Source organism: Schistocerca gregaria, chromosome 1, assembly GCF_023897955.1.
Source record: "Schistocerca gregaria isolate iqSchGreg1 chromosome 1, iqSchGreg1.2, whole genome shotgun sequence".
In the NCBI taxonomy this organism is placed as follows: Eukaryota; Metazoa; Arthropoda; class Insecta; order Orthoptera; family Acrididae; genus Schistocerca; species Schistocerca gregaria.
This window is the reverse complement of record NC_064920.1, coordinates 331,672,941-331,693,840: the sequence shown is the minus strand read 5'-3', so window position 1 is coordinate 331,693,840 and position 20,900 is coordinate 331,672,941. Positions and strand designations below refer to the sequence as shown.

Below are 20,900 nucleotides of genomic sequence, written 5' to 3'. Positions count from 1 at the left end.
CTCCAAGATTCAAGTGTAGATGTCATGTTGTTCTGGAATTTGCTTCTAGGGAGCAGTAAATCTGATCTTTATATTCTTTCTGTGGACTGACTGTAGATAGTCATTCCGAGTTGAAATAATAGTGGGTACCAAGTGGTTTCACTTTAGCATGCAAACGTGTTACATGGTAAGCTTAAAAAATCTCAATAAGAAGTTTGTATTCGTTATAATATAAAAATTCTTGCTACACTTTTATTATATGTATAAAATTAATGCATTATTGCATATATACAAAAATTGTCATGGGACATAGTTGTTTTCAGCATAAACATCGAAAAATGTCATTGCTACCATTTACAATGAACAATAAATATTACACATTTTTTACAGTACTTCACTTATTGTTAGGTGTGCCAGTGGTTTATAACACGTGTTATCTCCCGTGCATGACTTCCCTCGCCTGTTACAGAAGAAACAACTGGTGATTTAAGGTGGTTACACTAGTAATTGTAAGGCAGATTACCAAGAATAATAAAATATACCACACTTGCATGTCTTTCACCTCGTCACAGTCCAAGCGTGTTTCTATAAAGACCAATTTATGACTGAAGTACATAGAGCTGTGAAGACAACTGTGTGCATGCTCTGGGCGGCTCTGCTCTTGCGATGCAAAAAAGAAGAAACTGGATACATACGATGTAAGAAATACTTAATGAAGAGAAGGACTTATTCCTTACTAACTTCATGAGTTGAAAATATATCCACGTGACTGGTGTAGTTAGCCCAGGTCTAATAAAGAAAAGCATCTGACTCTGTACTGTAACTCCTTCGAGTACGAAGGAGGATACAATTACGAATCTATAACACAAGCAGTCACCGATTATTGTTACCAAAAAGTGTTATGAAAATTTCAAACGTAAGGTTACCTGAGTCATGGCTTGCATAAGTGCATCTTTCTTTTCGTTATTGCTTTCGAATTAGTGCTCAGGAGACAAAACTGAATTTCACACTTTTGAATAAATTCTTCCAGCAACTTTTCTGCATGTCTTTCCACGTGATGTTGCTGCTGCTGCGAATAATACCTCACAATTGACGTTTGTTACTACAAGCCTGCAAATAGTTGGTTCCCAGGTGCAAACATAAACTTGTCGGTAAGGTTTCACAAATTTTCGTAACGGAATATCGAGCAGTTGTGCAACAGATTTCACAGTTTAGATAATTGTGTAAGATTACCTGTATCGACTCAAGCATGCTTGCACCAAATGCATTAAGAAGTACGCTTGTGAAGTTTGCAATTGCATGTTTGTCCACCTTTGTACTCTACACTGCTACAGTTCACGTCCCCGTAACATGTGGCAGCTTTGGCACGAACACCCACTCACAACGAATTAGTTGTTGTCACATAGGAGATGTTTTCCTGATGAGATTTTCTATTCTGAAAAGCGCTGATTTGCTGAATTGGCCTGAGGTGGGGCTGCCAGCTTCATCCTTCTGCAACTGGTCGTGGGGACTGTTGATTGCCTGTAAAAGAATTTGTCAGAGTCACTTCCTGAAAGTTTCTAAGAAAGTTACTAGCAGCGTCAGACACTAAACAAGTTATTTTTCAACCTCTATATGAAAAAGGCAAGTAAGGTAATTTAGAGCACAAGTTTCTGTTTTTGAGCATAATATTCAAAGCAAACGACAAACAATGTGTTTCACGTTGTATTTTGTGTGTATGTGATTTACAAAATGACTATCTCCGGTTATAGTGCGTTACTTTTACGTATTATCAGCTTTTATGCTTAAAAAGGCGAATGACTTACTACCACAGAACGAGAGAAGTTTTGGTTAAGCAAGACAAATCCAGTTTTTATGTTATTGGGGAATCATTAACAGCGTAGTCCGCGCAAAGGAAATTCGCTGGTGGCATGAAAATTATATAACTGCAGCAGACGCCTTTCAGAGAAGCACGTTCTTAGCCCTTTTCGATTTGAAGTATGTTGGCGTGGATGGCGTCTACAGCAAATGTAGTATTTGCTAAACTGTGGAACAGTTCCCCTGGTCCGCAGCTCGTGGTCGTGCGGTAGCGTTCTCGCTTCCCGCGTCCGAGTTCCCAGGTTCGATTCCCGGCGGGGTCACGGATTTTCTCTGCCTCGTGATGACTGGGTGCTGTTTGATGTCCTTCGGTTAGTTAGGTTTAAGTAGTTCTAAGTTCTAGGGGACTGATGACCATAGATGTTAAGTCCCATAGTGCTCAGAGCCATTTGAACCAACCATTTCCCCTGGCAGTTGTAGGGTGCGTGTAGGTTATCACGCCGAAAAAGCATTTTTCACATGTGCAGAAGAGTACCAATATTATTGAGAGTCGAGCTTAGTGCAAATATACAGGGTGTTACAAAAAGGTACGACCAAACTATCAGGAAACATTCCTCACACACAAATAAAAAAAAGATGTTATGTGGACATGTGTCCGGAAACGCTTAATTTCCATGTTAGAGCTCATTTTACTTTCGTCAGTATCTAATGTACTTCCTCGATTCAACGCCAGTTGGCCCAATTGAAGGAAGGTAATGTTGACTTCGGTGCTTGTGTTGACATGCGACTCATTGCTCTACAGTACTAGCATCGAGCACATCAGTACGTAGTGTTCGTACGCTTCTCAACAACAGATTCGGTGACCGATGGATTGGTAGAGGCGGACCACTTCCATGGCCTCCACGCTCTCCTGACCTCAACCCTCTTTCATTTATGGGGGTATTTGAAAGCTCGTGTCTACGCAACCCCGGTACCAAATATAGAGACTCTTTGTGCTCGTATTGCGGACGGCTGTGATACAGTACGCCATTCTCCAGAGCTGCATCAGCGCATCAGAGATTCCACGCGACGGAGAGCGGATGCATGTATCCTCGCTAACGGAGGACATTTTGAACAGTACAGTTCCTGTAACAAAGTGTTTGAAGTCACGCTGGTACGTTCTGTTGCTGTGTGTTTCCATTCCATGATTAATATGATTTGAAGAGAAGTAATAAAATGAGCTCTAACATGGAAAGTAAGTGTTTCCGGACACATGTCCACATAACATATTTTCTTTCTTTTTGTGTGAGGAATGTTTCCTGAAAGTTTGGCCATACTTTTTTGTAACCTGTATATAGCATAGTTGGGATCTGTTTAGTTTGGAATTAACGCTTTCCCATGTAACTAATGGCATCGTTTATTGTGTTTGGTTACATTGTATCTAACAGTCTTCGATGTTTGTTTTACTTTGTAAAGCTATCGTGAAAGAGTCATACTCACGTCAGAAGTAAGTTACTCGAAATTTTCCTTCATTACTTTACGTACAGCAACGAAACTTATGAGTATACGGTTGATTCTGAATGACCGGGAAAACAATAACTGTGACTAATCTCGTTATTTTAAAGCATTGAAACTACCACAAGTAAGGAGACAAATCTCTATGAGAGTCTTTTCAATGTCCTGATGTCTGTAAGAGAGAGAGATTTTCACGAAAAGCGGAGAAACACACAGTTTGCTCGAATAGTCATTAATCTGGGATTTTAAATGTTTATAGACATACAACTATTGATATACCCTTCTGAACTGGAATGAATCGAGAGTGCGGTTGTTGAAAATAAAGTGCACTGAAAAAACATAAATGAGGAACCCGCAAAAAACTGTTTAAAATAAGAAATAAGCATATATATGAAAAATAACCAGAGTAAAAATTATGTATAAAATAATCTACTCTGAAATTAAAATGCGTTGTGAGTTTTGTCACAAGTTCACTGATAATTTTTGTTTCTTAGTACCCAAGACGAGTTAGTTGACATGACTATCACTGACATAGTCTACAATTTTTTAAATGTTTAAAGGTGACTGGTCAATCAGTTTTTGATAATCTGTGAGTTTGAAATAGATGGTCAGAAGACCAAAATGTAGAAACTAAGAACGAATTATTTGACAACTGGTGAACTCTGAGACAATCTAAACACATTTTCAATTGTAAATGCATTGTGATCAGCTAGTTTTTCATAAGGTATCAAAGCTTGAAAAATATCTTCAGATTACCAAAACGGAAAAACGATGGCAGTTGAGATTCATCTTAACCTACATGTATAACTACACGAAATCTTTTTTTTTTTTTACATAATATTTCTTAAGTTCTCACCTATTTGTTTTTCTCCTTCCCCTCTTTCCTTATACCGAGGTGAGAGAAGTCATGGGATAGCGATATGCACATGTACAGTTGGCGGTAGTATCGTGTACACAAAGTGTAAAACGACAGTGTGTTGGCGGAGCTGCCACTTATACTCAGGCGATTCATGTTAAGAGGTTGTGGCCGCAGGAAGGGAATTAACAGACTCTGAACGCGGAATGGTATTTGGGACATGGGACATTTCACTTGGAAAGTCGCTCGGAATTCAATATTTCGAGATCCACAGTATCAAGAACATGCCGAGAATATCCCTTATGAGGCCTTACCTCTCACCACAGACAACACAGTGTCGACGGCCTTCACCTAACTATCGAGAGTAGTGATGTTTGCATATAGCTGTCAATGCCAACAGACAAGCAACACTACGTGAAATAACCGCAGGCGTGTGACATACGACGAACGTATCCGTTATGTCAGTGCGGCGAAATCTGGCATTAATGTGTTATGGCAGCAAACGACCGATGGGGAGTGCCTTAGATAACAGCACGACATTGACAGCTCCACCTCTGCTGGGCTCGGAAGCGTATCAGTTGGATCTTAGGCGACTGAAAAACCATGTCCTGGTCAGATGAGTCCCAATATCAGTTGGTAAGAGCTGATGTTAAGGTTCGAGTGCGGCATAAACCCCGCGAAGCCATGGATGCAAGTTGTCAACAAGCCAAGGTGCAAGCTGGTGGTGGCTCCATAATGATGTGGGCCATATCTACCTGGAATGGCTAGGGTCCTCTGGTCCAACTGAACCGATGATTGGTTATTTTCGGCTACTTGGAGACCATTTGCTGCAATTCATTGATTTCATGTTCACAAACAATAATGGAATTTTTATGGACGGCAATGTCCTATGCCAACAGGCCACAATTATTCGCGATTGGTTTGAGGAACATTCTGGACAATTCTCGCGAGTGATATGGCCAGCCAGATCGCCCGACATCAATCCCATCGAACATTCATGGGACGTAATCGAGAAATCAGGTCGTGCTTAAAATCTTGCACCGGCAACACTTTCGAAATTATGGACGGCTATAGAGGCAGCATTACTCAATATTTCTGCAGGGGACTTAACAGCCACTTGTTGAGTCCATGCCATGTCGAGCTGCTTCACTACTCCGGGCAAAAGGATGTCTCACACGATATTAATAGGTATCCCATGACTTTTGTCACCTCATTGTGAAGTTTCCAATGTGAGAGACGTGACTACAAATTCTGGATTAAATAAAACTTCTGCATTGAGAAAACGGGTAAGTGAGAACACTCTGTAGGCGAGAAAAATTTCTTGGCAGTATTATATCGGTAATTCTTGCATTCATGTATTAAAGTTTAACGAAGGCAAGTACACTTGTAGCTCTTACTGATGCAGTTGAAAACGAAAAGGGCGATACATGTGGGTTCAGTTTGAGTGGTTTCCAGATCAAAGCAGGAGAGAAAGAAAGCTTGTATGAAGAGTCACTAGACGCTAAGAATTTCTCCAAATGCCTAGCAGTCCATAACTAAGAGCATTAACACCATAGAAGCCCAGCGGACCTGTGTTTCGGCCGCGGCATTGTGTGCACTGGACGCCGCAGACCGGGACCTCCTGGTGCGCCTCCTGCGATAATTGCCTTGCTCGAACATGTCGGCCGCCGCCGGGTCCAGCGTCCAGTAGCTGCCTGTAGGAGAAAAATTTGGAAATTTGTGGTAACTTCCTTTAGGACCAAACTACAGAATTCATTGGTGCCTAGGCCTACACACTACTTACAAGGGGAGGCCGCCAATTGTGAAATTCAGAATCGATGCATTCCGCGCATAATAAATGCTCATGGCCAGAGGTGTAATGTGGCAAAGCACCAAAATGCACTTCTCAGCCGTTGTCGAGAAAATCGACAGTTAAAAGAAACTGTTGCGGTGAAATACTCTCTACGATTAGCAATATTCTACAGCGTCGTGACGCAGCCGTAAGCGCTCGGGTTCGTAATCCGAAGGTCGCCCTATCGAATCACGCGCCATGCAATTTTTTTTATTAGTTTTTTGTAATTTATATATAAACTATTAATGAATTTCTCATGCATGTTGGTAAAGGCGGATCGGTCTCCAATTGTACCGCCTCCATTTTTCCGTTTGTTTAACAGGGTGTACCAAAGCTCTCACGTCCGCACTGATTTTCGACGATGCTATAAGTTGCGCTAGGGACCGCATCTACCTTCTTTCGAAGTTAGCAGGCAACTACGCTGTTATGCGGCGGCTCGTTTCGGCCCTTTCAACATCTGTCCTTCAAGTGTAACGAGCGAGTAACGGAGTTTATATTTCATACCTGCCACAGCAAATTTGTGTTCGTGGGGTCTCTATTCTAATTCTAACGTTTGACTTACGCTATACGTTTCGGAATATCGTTTCTGCGTCTTCCGTTAACTATACGTGGTTAACAGTATGAAGACAATTAATAACATTTGTGAAATACAACTTTGTTTGCAGAAAACATAATGATGTTCAAAGTCGCCAGTTTTTCCACGACAAACGACTTTCAACAATTTATTATGTGCATAATTGTTGCAACTGATTGCCGGAAATTATATATATACACATTTGAATTACAAAAAACAAATACTACAAAAAAAAGTTGCATGGTGCGAGATTCGATCCGGCGACCTTCTGATTACGAACCCGAGCACTTACGGCTGCGTCACGACGCTGTAGAATATTGCTAATCGTAGAGAGTATTTCACCGCAACAGTTTCTTTTAACTGTCGATTTTCTCGACAACGGCTGAGAAGTGCATTTTGGTGCTTTGCCACATTACACCTCTGGCCACGAGCTTTTATTATGCGCAGTATGAAACGAATCTGAATTTCACAATTGGCGGCCTCCCCTTGTTAATCTAACTTAAACTAACTTACGCTAAGGACAACACACACACGCACACACACACACACACACACACACACACACACACACACACAGACACACACACACACACACACACACACACACACACACACACACACACACACACACACACACACCATGCCTGGTAGAGGACTCGGACCTCTGACTGGGGCAGCCTCGCGAACCGTGGAAGGCGCCGCTGACCGCGCAGTTACCCCGCACGGCTTCGCGCAGCTCTGCGTGAGTTTCGTCAGCGTTACTTAAATACAAGTTTCAAAATCGCAATAACATTTGCATAAATTACACAAAATTAATGTCGTCTCAGCTGGAATGTTGTAATAATTACACTGATATAACGTTTCTGTAGTGTATGTACCACAAACTTCAGTTTCGTTCGACCTAGGAACGAGGTTATTAACCCACTGACTAGCACAGACTACGGAGTGATAGAAACCAATGCCATAAAAACTCTAAACTGCTGAAGATTCTTTAGAAATCAGACACAATCACATAAGTTGTAACACCCCACCCGTCTGGATTTTAGGTATGTTCGCCCCTGTCAAACAACTTACCGAGAAATCGGGAGTGGAAATGTACGCAAGAATGGATAACACTAGATTTAAATGTCTCCCTGTCGTCTCTACTTAATCTGCGGTGGTAGTGTTGATGATAAATCACACCTACTCTTAATTCCAAACATGAACCGTAACGCTTAGGGGGTTCAAGGATATCAGACAATTACACAGAAATAAAATAAGCAGAGGGTGAATTCAGGATCAAATTAATCAAATTACTGAAAGTAAAAGCTCTACTGAATCGATAAATTTATTGCTCGAACAGTCCACAGGTGTACTGCAGGTTCATAGTGTCCAACGGGCGCAGTATTTCGGCGATCAGATATGTTGCCATCGTCAGGTGCGCACCTGACGATGGGGACATGTCTGATCGCCGAAATACTGCGCCCGTTGGACACTATGGACCGGCAGTACACCCGTGGACTGTTCGAGCAAGAAATCCGCTGGGAGAAACTGAAGAATCACAATAAATTTATTATCAACTTCAGGCCAGTGCTGCATAAAAACACAAATGAGCCATTTACAAATTACACTCCTAGCTGAATTGGCAGTGAACTGTGTCAAAATCGGTACAAAACGCGATCTCTTACGAATTGGCTGACCGACTGACATCGATACAAAACGAAAAATAAGAGGAATCATTACACGCCCAAGTATCGTGAAACCTCAGTGGAAACAGCAATTGCACGTGACCCAGCTATTTAACGCTACTCCTAACGCACGCCGAATATGGAACGATCTCCCCGTACTACTGCTGCTGTAGCTGCGGTCTACGGTGGGCGACCTCGCGGCCGTGGAATCCGGGTGTGGCGCCTCGGAAATTACACTCCTACAATACTCGGACAACAGACTGCTGTCCGTAAACTTCTCAAATTGCGACAATCTTCCAATGAGCAAAGAGCTGACATGGCTCTCGTCCTCTCAGAACGAAAGCCCAAGACGGAAGACCTCGACAGAGATCGCTCTTCGCCTCGTCCCCACCAAAACTGTACCGAGTTAGTCACGTCCATAGAAAGGCTCAGAATAACCAGTTCCACAGTGCAGTGTAAACACTTGAGGTTACAGACCTGGAGACGCACCGTCAGGCTGCTGGCCGAGCTGCGTCCCCGGTGCCTCTCATATAATGCATTGACGCAAAATCTGATAATTACGAAATCGAGTAATTTTCCCTGCATTACATAGCCAGCATGCCGATGCGTTTCCACAAACATTTCATACACCGTAATCGAGATTATTACTCCAACAAACAACAACTAATTATCTACAAAGCAATTGCACCGCTGTCAGTCGTTTTTATTGACCTAAAGTGCTCGCAAAGTGATTATAGTCACTTTAAATGGACTCATGTAAGGGGCAAGACCGTTGCCACCTTACAAAGTATACTCATTCATACTGGGACAGAGAGCGGGAAACGCCAAAAGGACATTCTTTAATCGATTCTAAATGAAGTTTCTCGTAACTAATGGACTATGTGTAAATGCTGGCACCCAAAGCAGTTAAGTGTACCATTCTAGGGTTACTATAAGCTTTGTTAGTGCATTATTTCTTGTTTTGTCTGAACAGCAACGTGTAAATACAGATATTAGAGCTTTTTCTCTGCGCTAGCTTCTGACGCAAAATTTATGTGTTGTTTCGTGCACATCGTAATGCAATGTGGTGGTAATGTTACTGAACTAGAAACATAGATCGTCCACAGGTAAAGGCTTTACGGATTGTAGGATAAAGAAAAGTATATCACTGTAAAATTATTTCACTCGCTAATTCCAGACATTCGAAATCTTTATTTACTAGTGAAGTGGAGTAAGTACTCTAGATTATTTTAAAAGTTTTAACCTGCTATATATTTTTTATGATATCATGTGCTGAATGAAGTATGTCCAGTTTGTTGAGTCACAGCAAACGTGATCCTGTCCCAGTCCCCGCAAACAGATAGCACAGAATTTTTTATAAAAGTGTCATTTGTCCACGTCCATGGCTTTAGAGCTTACTTAACAAGCCAATAGATTCTTAAATTTAAGCATTATGTTGCATTATAAACATGCTGCAGAAATTTGAGGCGCAGCTTTTTTTGACGCTAAAAGTTAATTCCAACTGGTGAGTTACTGGACTAAAGAACTTCGTTTGCGCTGAAAAATTGTCACTTTAAGCAAGAATGAAATCCGAATTGCCGCTTTTAAACTCTTCAATTTTCAATTTAGTGTATCCGTATTTACCACAAAATACGCACTGAAAGTGTGGAAACTGTTTTATAGTTGAACTTTCCCGACATGTTAAAAATGTTTACCACGCCGATGTCTGAACATTGCCAACCAGGTATGTAGCGTAAGTAAGACTCGTAAAAATAGGATCACGGTACTAGCAGTCTAAATCTTTGAACCTGACAGCGAGAGGGACTGCAATATCTCGTTCGTTGATTCATTTATTTATTAATTCGCGTGTCGTATGTGACATCACGCAACGGGACCTCCAGGAATGTAGGATGAATCAACACTAACAGACAGAAGTAGCTGTTAGATGCGAATACGGTAAGTTATTTTAACAGATACGTTTAAGTAAACTGCTGTATCCTGCTTGTGTTTATAGAAGTTGACGAACAGGTAAATGAATAAAATTAGCAGATAAGCAGCTATGTTGAGAATAAATGGTGCTGTCTCTTCGCTTATGAGAGGTAGCTGGTGTTTATCGGCTACTGTTCGATTAATATTTGTGTGGCTACACTGACGATAATCAGAGAATATATGTTATATATGTACTATAAGAACAGAGGCCTACTGTGAACTCAAGGACTTTTTGCCGAGGTCTGTTTGAAGAACTGGTGATACTAGCTACTGCTTCCCAAGGTATTTAATCCTTAATGAGTTTGGCAGAAATAGTATATCTCTTTTTCAGTTCATAGAATGAGCACCAGAAATAATAATAATTTGCATAAAGATTTAAAATCAATTTCCCTGATCCACAAAGGTGTACATTTTTAGGAACATATAATTTCAATAACTTTCTAGCAGCCTTAAAAAGTTTGGCCACTAATTAAGCAGCATGGGTTAGCGCATGGCCTGAGGCGTCTTGTCACGGTCCGTGTGGTGTCACCGGCAGACACCACACTTGCTAGGTGGTAGCCTTTAAATCGGCCGCGGTCCGGTAGTATACGTCGGACCCGCGTGTAGCCACTATCAATTGATTGCAGACCGAGCGCCGCCACACGGCAGGTCTAGAGAGACTTCCTAGCACTCGCCCCAGTTGTACAGCCGACTTTGCTAGCGATGGTTCACTGACTTCTACGCTCTCATTTGCCGAGACGATAGTTAGCATAGCCTTCAGCTACGTTATTTGCTACGACCTAGCAAGGCGCCAGTATCCGTACTATTGATATTGTGAATCATGTACCATAAAGAGCGACGTTCTCCGTTAATGGATTAAAGTTAAGTATTCCACCAGCTACGTCCGTTTTTCTCAATTCTAATTCCCTTGTCATGTTCCAGACCTCACGCCAGCCTGCGTGAGCTAAAACGCGTGCATTTCGGCCTCCTTTAACCATACGATTGGCACTCCTGCCAACAACAACAGTCCGCGCGGCTCCCCCCGTAGGAGGTTCGAGTCCTCCCTCGGGCGTGGGTATGTGTGTTGTACTTAGTGTAAGTTAGTTTAAGTTAGGTTAAAGTAGTGTTTAAGCTTAGGGACCGATGACCTCATCAGTTTGGTCCCGCATGACCTTGCCACAAATTTCGATTTTTTTAGCAACTAAGTTCGGTTTAAGAGGAGCATAAAGGATTTTTTTAGCGATCATACAACGAAGTATCTCAGGACCGATTGTCTTACTTGCTGGTGAATCTTCCGAGCTATATGACCGTGCTCGATAAAACATTTTTCTTCCTAATGTTTCGTCCAGAGTTGCAGTGGACATCTTGAGAGGTGCTCTAGCTTCTGTTGCAAGATCAGATGGATCAGGAGCAACTCTGAAGATTCCATTACAGCTCTGGACGAAACATTAGGAAGAAAAGAATGTATCGAGCACGACCATACAGCCCGGAAGATTCACCACCGTTTTTTAGTGTCCAATTTGTTAGTTGTATCAACTGATGACTATGCTATTATTAATTAGAAAAAACGTGGTTATTGTGTGAAATCTTACTTCTGCACATCCCCTGTGCAGTAATGTGACATGTATGGGCAAGTTCTGTCACATTTTGGTTTTTTTTTTTGGTCATGCATGAGTACAGTAACCTAAGAATTGTCACCTCAGTGTATCGTACAGGTAGATATTTTGCGACGAGTTCGTTATTACCTATTAAATGAATTTTTGACGTGTTTCACATCCATGAGGATCTATGAAAGAAACATTAGCTTGTATCCTTTTAGTAGATAATTATTACGTATTCTTATTTTTGTGACAAGTTGTACATCCCCTCAGTATGGACCTACAGAACAAAAGTCTGATCTTTAAAATGAGTGTTCTTACTTGCCATATTCTTAATAGGTGTTTCAATTTTCGTGGCCTAAATAATCGAATACTTTCTAGCAAGGTTAACTATGCAGTTTCTTAAATCTCATTACGCAGGTGATGGGGTAGTTTTTATAGGAGACGTACTACCGTTGTCTTTCCATATCCTTGTTCAGGCCGATCCTGCCCTCCACCCTTAATTACTCGATTATGGACACGATATAAACCTAGCGCTACTTTCACACAATAATTTTTATTGAGTTCTTTAGGCAGCATCACGAAGGAGAACTTTCAGGACTGTGGACGTGTCAATGTATAAATTAACAAAAGACAAGCAATTCTTGCAATTAGAAACTCAGTCTATGCACTTTACTAACAGTAACCTATCGTTGTACTGCTTAGTATTACGAGGTCGCGCTGAAAAGTAATGCCTCCCAATTTTTTATGTTCACTCTTCGAACCTTTTAAATAAAACAAACATTCTTCATATCTACATATCTATTTCTCAACATAGTAAACCGGTGACGAACGCGCTTCTCCCAACGAGAGCCCAGTTGGTTGATCCTGTACAGCAGAATGTTCCACTTTGTTGACGGAGCTACATCTACTTGCAACGCTTCGTCACTATCAAAGTGAAGTCCTCGAAGGTGTTCTTTAAGTTTGGAAACAGGTGAAAAGCGGATGGAGCGAAGTCGGCACTACATGGAGGATGATCTATGACAGTAAACACAAGGTGTCGGATTTTTTGCAGAAGTTGCAGAGGTCGTGTGATGGTCTGGCATTGTCATGCTAAAGGAGAAGGTGCTCTCCTTGTGGATGAATTCTTCGAATTCGGAACTGGATTACAGCACCATATGTCTCACGCACCGACATACCGTTACGGTACACACCGCCATGATACACATGACAATTCGGAACCCTCTTGCGGCAGAAGGCTGCAAAAATATAGACTTGAATAACAAAGATGTAGGACGTTAATAACGCTCGTTTATTTAAAAAGCCTTAAGAGTTTTCACATAAAAAGTCGGAGGCATTACTTTTTAACAAGCCCTCGTATTTACGCTTGACAACGACCTTGCCGCAGTGGTAACGGCAGTTTCCGCCAAATCATCAAAGTTAAGCGCTGTCGAGCTTGGCTAGCTCTTGGAAGAGTCACCGTCCGGATCTGCCAAGTGCTGTTGGCAAGCGGGGTGCATTCAGCCCTTGTGAGGCCAATTGAGGAGCTACTTTATTGAGAAGTAGCGGCAACGGCCACGGAAACTCACAACGGCCAGGAGAGCGATCTGCTGACCATATGCCCATCCACATCCGGTGACGCTTTAGGTCTGAGGATGACACGGCGGTCGGTCGGACCGTTGGGCGTTCAACACGCGTTCGGATGGTATTTGTCTGTTTGTTCGTATTTACGCTCAAGCCAGTTAAATTGTGCGAAACGTACTCATAAAGCATCAATTATTACCCAGAAAAAATAAATTTAAATGGTTTTTTATTTCAGTCTTTGATCACAAAATCAATTCTTTTGACGATGACCGGTTTCAGTCAGTAATGACCATCCTCAGATCTCAGTCTACTTTATCATATGGATCTCCTGTTGCAGATCATCTGCTGCATTCGGATTTCCTTTTCTAAATAACTGAAACCGGTCATCGTCAAAAGAATTGATATTGTGATCAAAGACTGGAATAAAAAACATTTGACAATATATGATCACTGTTCATATACGCCACTCTGTCGCAGCTGGTGGCAATAAATTTAAGTGATTCAGTTTTTGTTTGTTTGCAGGTATATGTGTGAAGTCTTGGTATTAATTGAAATCAACGCCTCACAGTACACTAGGACGCCGCCAGAGGTGCTGTCCATCTCCTCTAGTGGCGTACTTCGGTTCCCTGGCACGGGCATTTCAGCGTACACCAGGATTACAGACATATAGCTACAAACAAGCAAATAAAAACGCACGTAACTTTATTTTCTTGAGATGATGGTTATAACTTTACGAATGTCCCTCATATTATAGGGAAAGTATAGAAAGTTTAGACCCAAATGGCGAATTTCAATTCTGCTACGTCGTAAGATATATTTGTAGTTAGAGTATGGAGCCAGTTACTGCGAGAAGCGTACGGAACCCTGGATTGTTTCCTGGTTTGTAATGTCTCATTTGGCTGTAAAGGTTTTGGAACAGCCGACAAAAAGGTCCCAAATAACATTATTTTTTAAAAAGAACGCAATAATAAAAAGTGTAAGTGAAAATCACTGTTCTTCTCAACAGAGAGGTACTTGATCTGCTGACGCGTTAAGGTAATTAATTTGCAACAAAACTCCGACAGAAAAATATCAGCAAATTGTCTGGAATAATTTAATATAAATTATCTAGTGGAATATCATACAGTCCGGAATTCCAGCCACGTGTTGTGGCAGTTGCTTGAGAGAAATTTAATTTTATCTGTTTATCAAAGCCATTCTTGTTGGAATAATGAACGAAACTAGAAAAATGACGATAACAAAATTTTGTCTTCTACGTTCATACAGACACAATCGGTCATTTTCTAAACTAACGCGAATTCCAGTAGCGGGACTTCGGCCTATAATGAAGAGTCTGTTTAATTCCAACAGATTGCAACAGGCGTAATTAAATATACTCACATAATATTTGTACAGCATGAGTACATCCACTGTATGTCTGAATGTGCGGTCTGTTCCTTGATTGTGTGGAGGATCTATGTAATTTTAAGGTAAAGCTGTAACGGAGTTATACTGTACGAAAGCATCCTTGCTTTAGATCATCTATAACATGTTTCCGGGCAGCTCAGATTAATTTATACACTCAAAGAAATGTAATAGTAATACAAGACAGAACATAAAATGATAGAAACCGGTGTTAATCAATGTAGACATTAACACTGATGTACGTTATCTTTTTCTTCCATAAATAATTACAGAGAGTACAAGTTGATTACGAACGGATCGTGTTCGATTCAGTTTCATACTCACTATTTACAGAATTTAGACTTTGAAATCTATCTGGAACACTGTTTTAGTCTGCCTGAAACTCCGTTGCACTGTGTATTGACCAACATCGTTACAAGTCGGCGATAACTTTGTTAGGGCATTATTTAGTGTTTATTCTGTGAAGTGACATTGGCATTAGCGACTCATTTTTTCAGATCAGGCTACGGGTAAGATACACGTCTGGTCATCAAAATTCCAACTGCTTATGGTACGTATACAGTATAGCAGAAGAATAAATGATTAAATTTGTAAGTGATCGTACGATATACATTGCGCGAAATTTAGTACATAGACTTTTAAATGAACACATCCTGCATATATGTTAATGGCTCAAACTCAATCACTTGAAAATGGCATAAAAGGCCGAAACCCGGATCGTAATTGAATACACAAGAAAACAGTCAAGTGGTGGCGCGTTCATTAAAAATTATTGCTGACTGTTGCTCAGTAACATCAAAAACTGTTTAGTACATACAGCTGGCCATCCTCCCGGCAACAGCAACGTCTCTAACCCAGCTAGGCATCCGGTCGAAAGGCGGCTGGATGACAGATACGGGTACGTCACTCCATGCTGTTTCAGCTCTATGCCAGATTACATCAAACATTGTGCCTTATGACTGGTGGCATACAACTCTCTCGACGACGCATGCTTTCCATGGGTGCGACATCTACAGAAGGTGTTGGCCACGACAAAAGTCGAAACCTTGTGTATTAACACGTCACAAAAAAAAGACTGAAAAGACGATGTGATGACAGTCATGTTTTTAGCATGTCGTTGGGCGTGCTTGTCTGCTGCTGCGTCGATGGTAACTGTACCGATGGTTAATGTAGTGCTCCGGACATTGTCTCACTGTTCCTGTGAATGCTTATCTTGCTGCAGAGAAGACCATGTCCTGACACAAGGTACGTGACATGCCTGTACAAGCTGCACGCATGGCTGGGTGAGCAGTATGTCCTCTCGAGTGATAGTCGCTTGGGATCCTTAACGATCCTTAACTATGGCCCTTCTGAAACCATCGGTTCCATATTCGCATGACATTTACCAACGCGAGAAACAGTATCGCAGAATGATAAAACTGCAGTCCCGGTAAGACACGGTCCAGCTATTGTCGGCTTACGACATGTACTGGGACGTTTCCCCTTCTTACTCGAGGCGCAACATGATACTGTCACATTCAAACAACATTAAAATTTGATTTCCGAAAGAGAAATGTTGTGCCTAATCTTTAGATTTGTACGGAATGTAGATGCTGCTATTCCTACCTGCTTTAAGGTGTTATGCTGAAGTGCTACTCATTCGCATATTCATAATACACTACATGTCCACATCTGTAGCCGACAAGGAGACACAGGGCAATCGGATTTTTGTAATTTTTTATATTTATGGTACGTAAAGATCAGAACTCAAATGTACGTCTAGAACAGTAGTTCGGTGCAACTCTCAAAAAGTGACTTAGAAGTTTTCGGTCCGTGCTTAATATGCTAAAATGAGATGGATTTTTTCAACACGCAGTGTGGCTTTGTGGTAGAGTGCTGCGTGGAGGGCCGGATTTCGATTCCAGGCGGTATCAATTGTTTAAACAAAGGCGCATGTTGAACGAGCATTTCCGTGAAGCGTAGGATACATAAGACGCAGGAGACTGGTAACTGCTAAATCGACACTCATTTTCTTCGATCGGTTCGAATACCTAAGCCATTAAAATGTAAAATTCATCAAATAAATGCTAATTAACACATACAATTTTAATTTCTATGAAAAATTCATGTCTACTTATTTCTAATTACTTACTGCACACAAAATTTCTAATTACCTACTGTACACAAAAATTCAGCTCTTACTGCAAACAGAAATTCTTAATTGCGGAACTTCTATAAAAGATTGATGACTTAAAAATTATAAATTACATTTTGTTTATAAAATTAGAAGGAAGGTCAGCGTTGGTTGTAATTTTAATGTTTTATTAACAGCTAAATCGATTTTCGATCACATAATGATCATCTTCAGTGCTGGAAATTAAAAATTTTCGCTTAGCGATCCGTGAAAAAGAATCAAAAGACCACAAATATACCTGAGTACAGACCAACTGTTGGTAAGAACATACCTTTAGCGTACAAATTAAAGCTCATAGGCACTGGTATCTAGCTATTTTTTAAGTTGTTTTGAAAATAACACGCCCCCTTCCTTTTTGCTATGCGTTTTTAATGAACAATTTTAAATTTCAAATATTCAATTAATGATTTGGAAGTGCACATTTGGTATTTTGTGGTAATCTCTTGCCAAATAAAGTAATGTTAAGTCTTCAAGTGACACATGTCACATAGAGGGCGTTCCAAGCCCCTGTCACACCGAGGTCTGCTGTGTAGGTGAATGTAAACAGCGGCTTCAGTTATTGTGATCGTTTCATAGCTTCTGTTACTGATAATAACTAGACACAGTGCCTATGAGCTTTAATTTGTACGCTAAAGGTATGTTCTTACCAACATTTGGTTTGTACTCAGGTGTATTTGTGGTGTTTTGTTTCTTTTTCACTGATCGCTATGCGAAAATGTTTAACATCCAGCACTGAAAATGATCATTATGTGATCGAAAATCGATTTTGCTGTTAATAAATCATCAAAATTACGGCCAACGCTGACCTTCCTTCTAATTTTATTTATCATATGGTCGTTGTGCACACAGCACTCTATGGAGTTGCCAGTCAATTTTGTTTATATCTTACGCTTGAGATAAATGCTCATTGAACATGCACCTTAGGTCAAGAATTTGATTCTACATCGACTCGCACCCTGGCTCCTCCTCTCAGCGAGCAAGCACTATACCACAGAGCCACACTGCTTCTCGAATAAAAATTAATCATGACTGGAAAACTTTACACTCTTTCTGTTTAAAGAATTTTTTTCGAACTGCTTTGGGGGAGGTAATTTGAGTTCTGAACTTCACATACCATACATATAAAGAACTACAAAAATCCAATTATTGTGTGATTCCCTTGTGAGTGGTCAGTGCGTCTGCCTGCCTTACGGAGGATCCGTCTTCGATTCCCGATACTGCCAGGGACTGTTCCTTGGTGGGAGGACTGATACGGGATGCACTCAGCCTTGTGGTGCCAACTGAGGTGCTACTCGACAGATAAGCAGCGGTCCCAAGGTCAAGAAACCCGACTACTACAGGGAGAACGTTGTGCTGATCACATGTCCCTCCATACCGCATCCAATGACGCCTTGGCCCAGGATGACACGGCGGCCGATCGGGCCCGATCGGCCCGTCCAGAGCCTAAACTCAGATTTTTTAAATTTTTAGTAAACTTTATATCAGTTTACGTTTGTTGCATTCCGTTTACGTAGTGTTGCAATTATAATCGTCGACAGTGTAAGTTCCACCGATAAGTTGTATTAGGTAATACTCTTGTCTCTTTTATAGAACATGAATAAATCTAAATGATTTCTCAGAAGCCATTACGTCAGTGTGTGAAGCGATCCTCCCACTGCATATCAAACATAAACAAATGCTAATACTCACCTTTGCCACTGCTTGCACCCGCCTCCATGTCCCGGTCGCGCGGAACCTTGATGAAGCAGTCGTTTAGGCTTAAATTATGACGGATGGAGTTCTGCCAGCCTTGTCGGTTGTCCCGATAGTATGGAAATCGCTCCATGATGAAGCGGTAAATGCCACTCAAAGTGAGTTTCCGGCCCGGGGAAGAACTGATAGCCATAGCTATGAGTGCGATGTACGAGTATGGCGGCTTCTCTGGCTTTGGTTGTCGGCTTTCCGCTCTTGGCACAACGGGAAGACAGCTCCACTGCAAAAGTAGGTGCGTGCATGAATATTTGCTGGATTTCGATATGTTTCTTATTCTGAGGCTAAATAACACTCTACAGGATCAAAAAATTATAAAATACTCCATGATTACGTGTGAGTAATAACGAAATACTTAGAAACATTTGACTTTAGAAAGGGCCATTCTACCACGAGGGTTAGTTATCCATTCACAGGACACATGATGAAAAAGTTTTACGTGATAAAATGTCACCAGTTTCGCTTACCAGCGAGTTATCCAAAATACTTAATTGTGTCAAGCTTAGCATTCTCTTAGAGCCTTCATGTTTCAGTGGAAAATATGGACCACCTCTTCCATGGTTTACTTTAAACGGCGGATTTTAGCCATATGAATATATGCCAACTCTGAAGGAAATATAAATCAATAGTGCACACATACTAATGCTCGTAGCAGTAGCAACAAACGGAAATCAGGCACTCAACGAATCGAAACATGGTGGATATATAGTGTGTCCCAGGAGGATTGATCAGTACGGGGATATGACAGGAACTCTCTTTTGACGCAAGAAACGTAATGAGGACATAAGCCCATACTGAACGGTTTCCGAAATAGAAAACATTTAGCGTATAATAGTTATATGTGGCTCCCACGCTTGTGTGTTACCCACCCAACCTCTCTGACGTTTAATTCTACGCCAACCTACCTCGTTGCTTTCAACCTCTTTGATCAGAATTTCTTTCTGCCATTAACTAGCCCGATGAACATGCACTTGTCCATGGTGTGTTGTGAGTGAAGTAGTGCAAGGGACTGAGAGTGTATCAGAGAGAAGCATCAGTTATCTGTGTTTATATATGAGCTGGCTAAAATGCCAGACTTCTACACTTTTGAAAAATATACAAATATTTTCTTCTTCTGCGAAAGTAGTGTTCCTGCTGCTGCCGAAGAATACCGCGACGATTTCTGACAGGTCGAATTCCTTATCGTAGAGTGTGTACCAAAGTTTTCAGCACATTGATTGAAATAGGTATTCTTACAAGGTAACATTTTTCTTCTGAACGTGTAGTTTAGCAACCGGTGCAGGAACAGCAGCAATAGTTGAAACGGTGCAGCGTTGTCTTACACGCGGAAAACTTGAACCCATTTCACATACATCATGTTCACTATATCCACAGTGGCAACAGTACCACACGACTTGAATTTTGTCACTGGTTAATGGACAGTCATAATTTTGTTCCATTAACAGTATTCACTGATGAAGATGTGTTCACGCGGAATAGAATCAACGACACACGGAATAAACATCGATGTTCGCGGGAAAATTCACACGCTACAGTAGAAACAAATTTCCAAATTAGTTCTTCGATCGATGTCTGGTGCGGTACGATTGGTAACATGTTGATAGGTCCTGTCGTCTTAGAAGAGAGAGTGAGGGGATAGAAGTATTTGCATTTTTTTTGAAAATTCGTTTGTTGAACACCCTAAGGAAGTTTCTTTGGCCACGCCCACTGCAACGTACATCCAGCCTGACGAAGCCCCTCCACATTTTACCAGATGAGTGAGGGAACATCTCAACCACACCCTAATCTCTCCATTGCTCGTGGTAGTACAGTTAACTAGCCACCAAGATCGCCAGACCTTACGACATTAGATTTTAGTTTATGGGTTGGATGAACTCTGAAGTGTACAAACGAAAGGTGAGTACCCTGTTCCTTCCACAGATCGAAGTGACATGATCCTCATAGATATGGAGTAACTTAAAAATATATAAAACATATTTTCATTTAAAAGATAATAACAAACTTTACCCAAAACATGTAAATATACAATACACGAAGATACCTATGACAATTTTTGTAGCCGTTGTAGCCACACAGTATCAAAGTGAAAATCAGTTTACAATACTTATTTAAATAGATAACATTACTATACTCAAGATGTACAGAAGTCAGATTTTACGTAACATTCACATTATCTCGTATTATTAACGATATACAGGTCAATGATGTGGTGTCTTAAGAAGTACCACACCACGCACTGACGCTCCACTGACGTTGAAGTTCAACCTG

The 20,900-nt window shown here is 41.1% G+C and overlaps 1 protein-coding gene across 1 annotated transcript in view; it reads right to left on the bottom strand.

The window, feature by feature from the left end:
* Nucleotides 1-202: 202 nt before the first annotated feature.
* LOC126290925 (forkhead box protein L1-like) overlaps nt 203-20,900 on the bottom strand; it is a 63,498-nt gene continuing 42,800 nt past the window's right edge. Inside the window, exons 2-4 of the mRNA XM_049984957.1 lie at nt 18,573-18,855; nt 5,696-5,820; nt 203-1,500 (exon numbers count right to left, since the gene is read on the bottom strand). Of these exons, the coding sequence (XP_049840914.1) occupies nt 1,378-1,500; nt 5,696-5,820; nt 18,573-18,855 (531 nt within the window). The 3' untranslated portion in view covers nt 203-1,377. The remainder of the gene's footprint in view (nt 1,501-5,695; nt 5,821-18,572; nt 18,856-20,900) is intronic.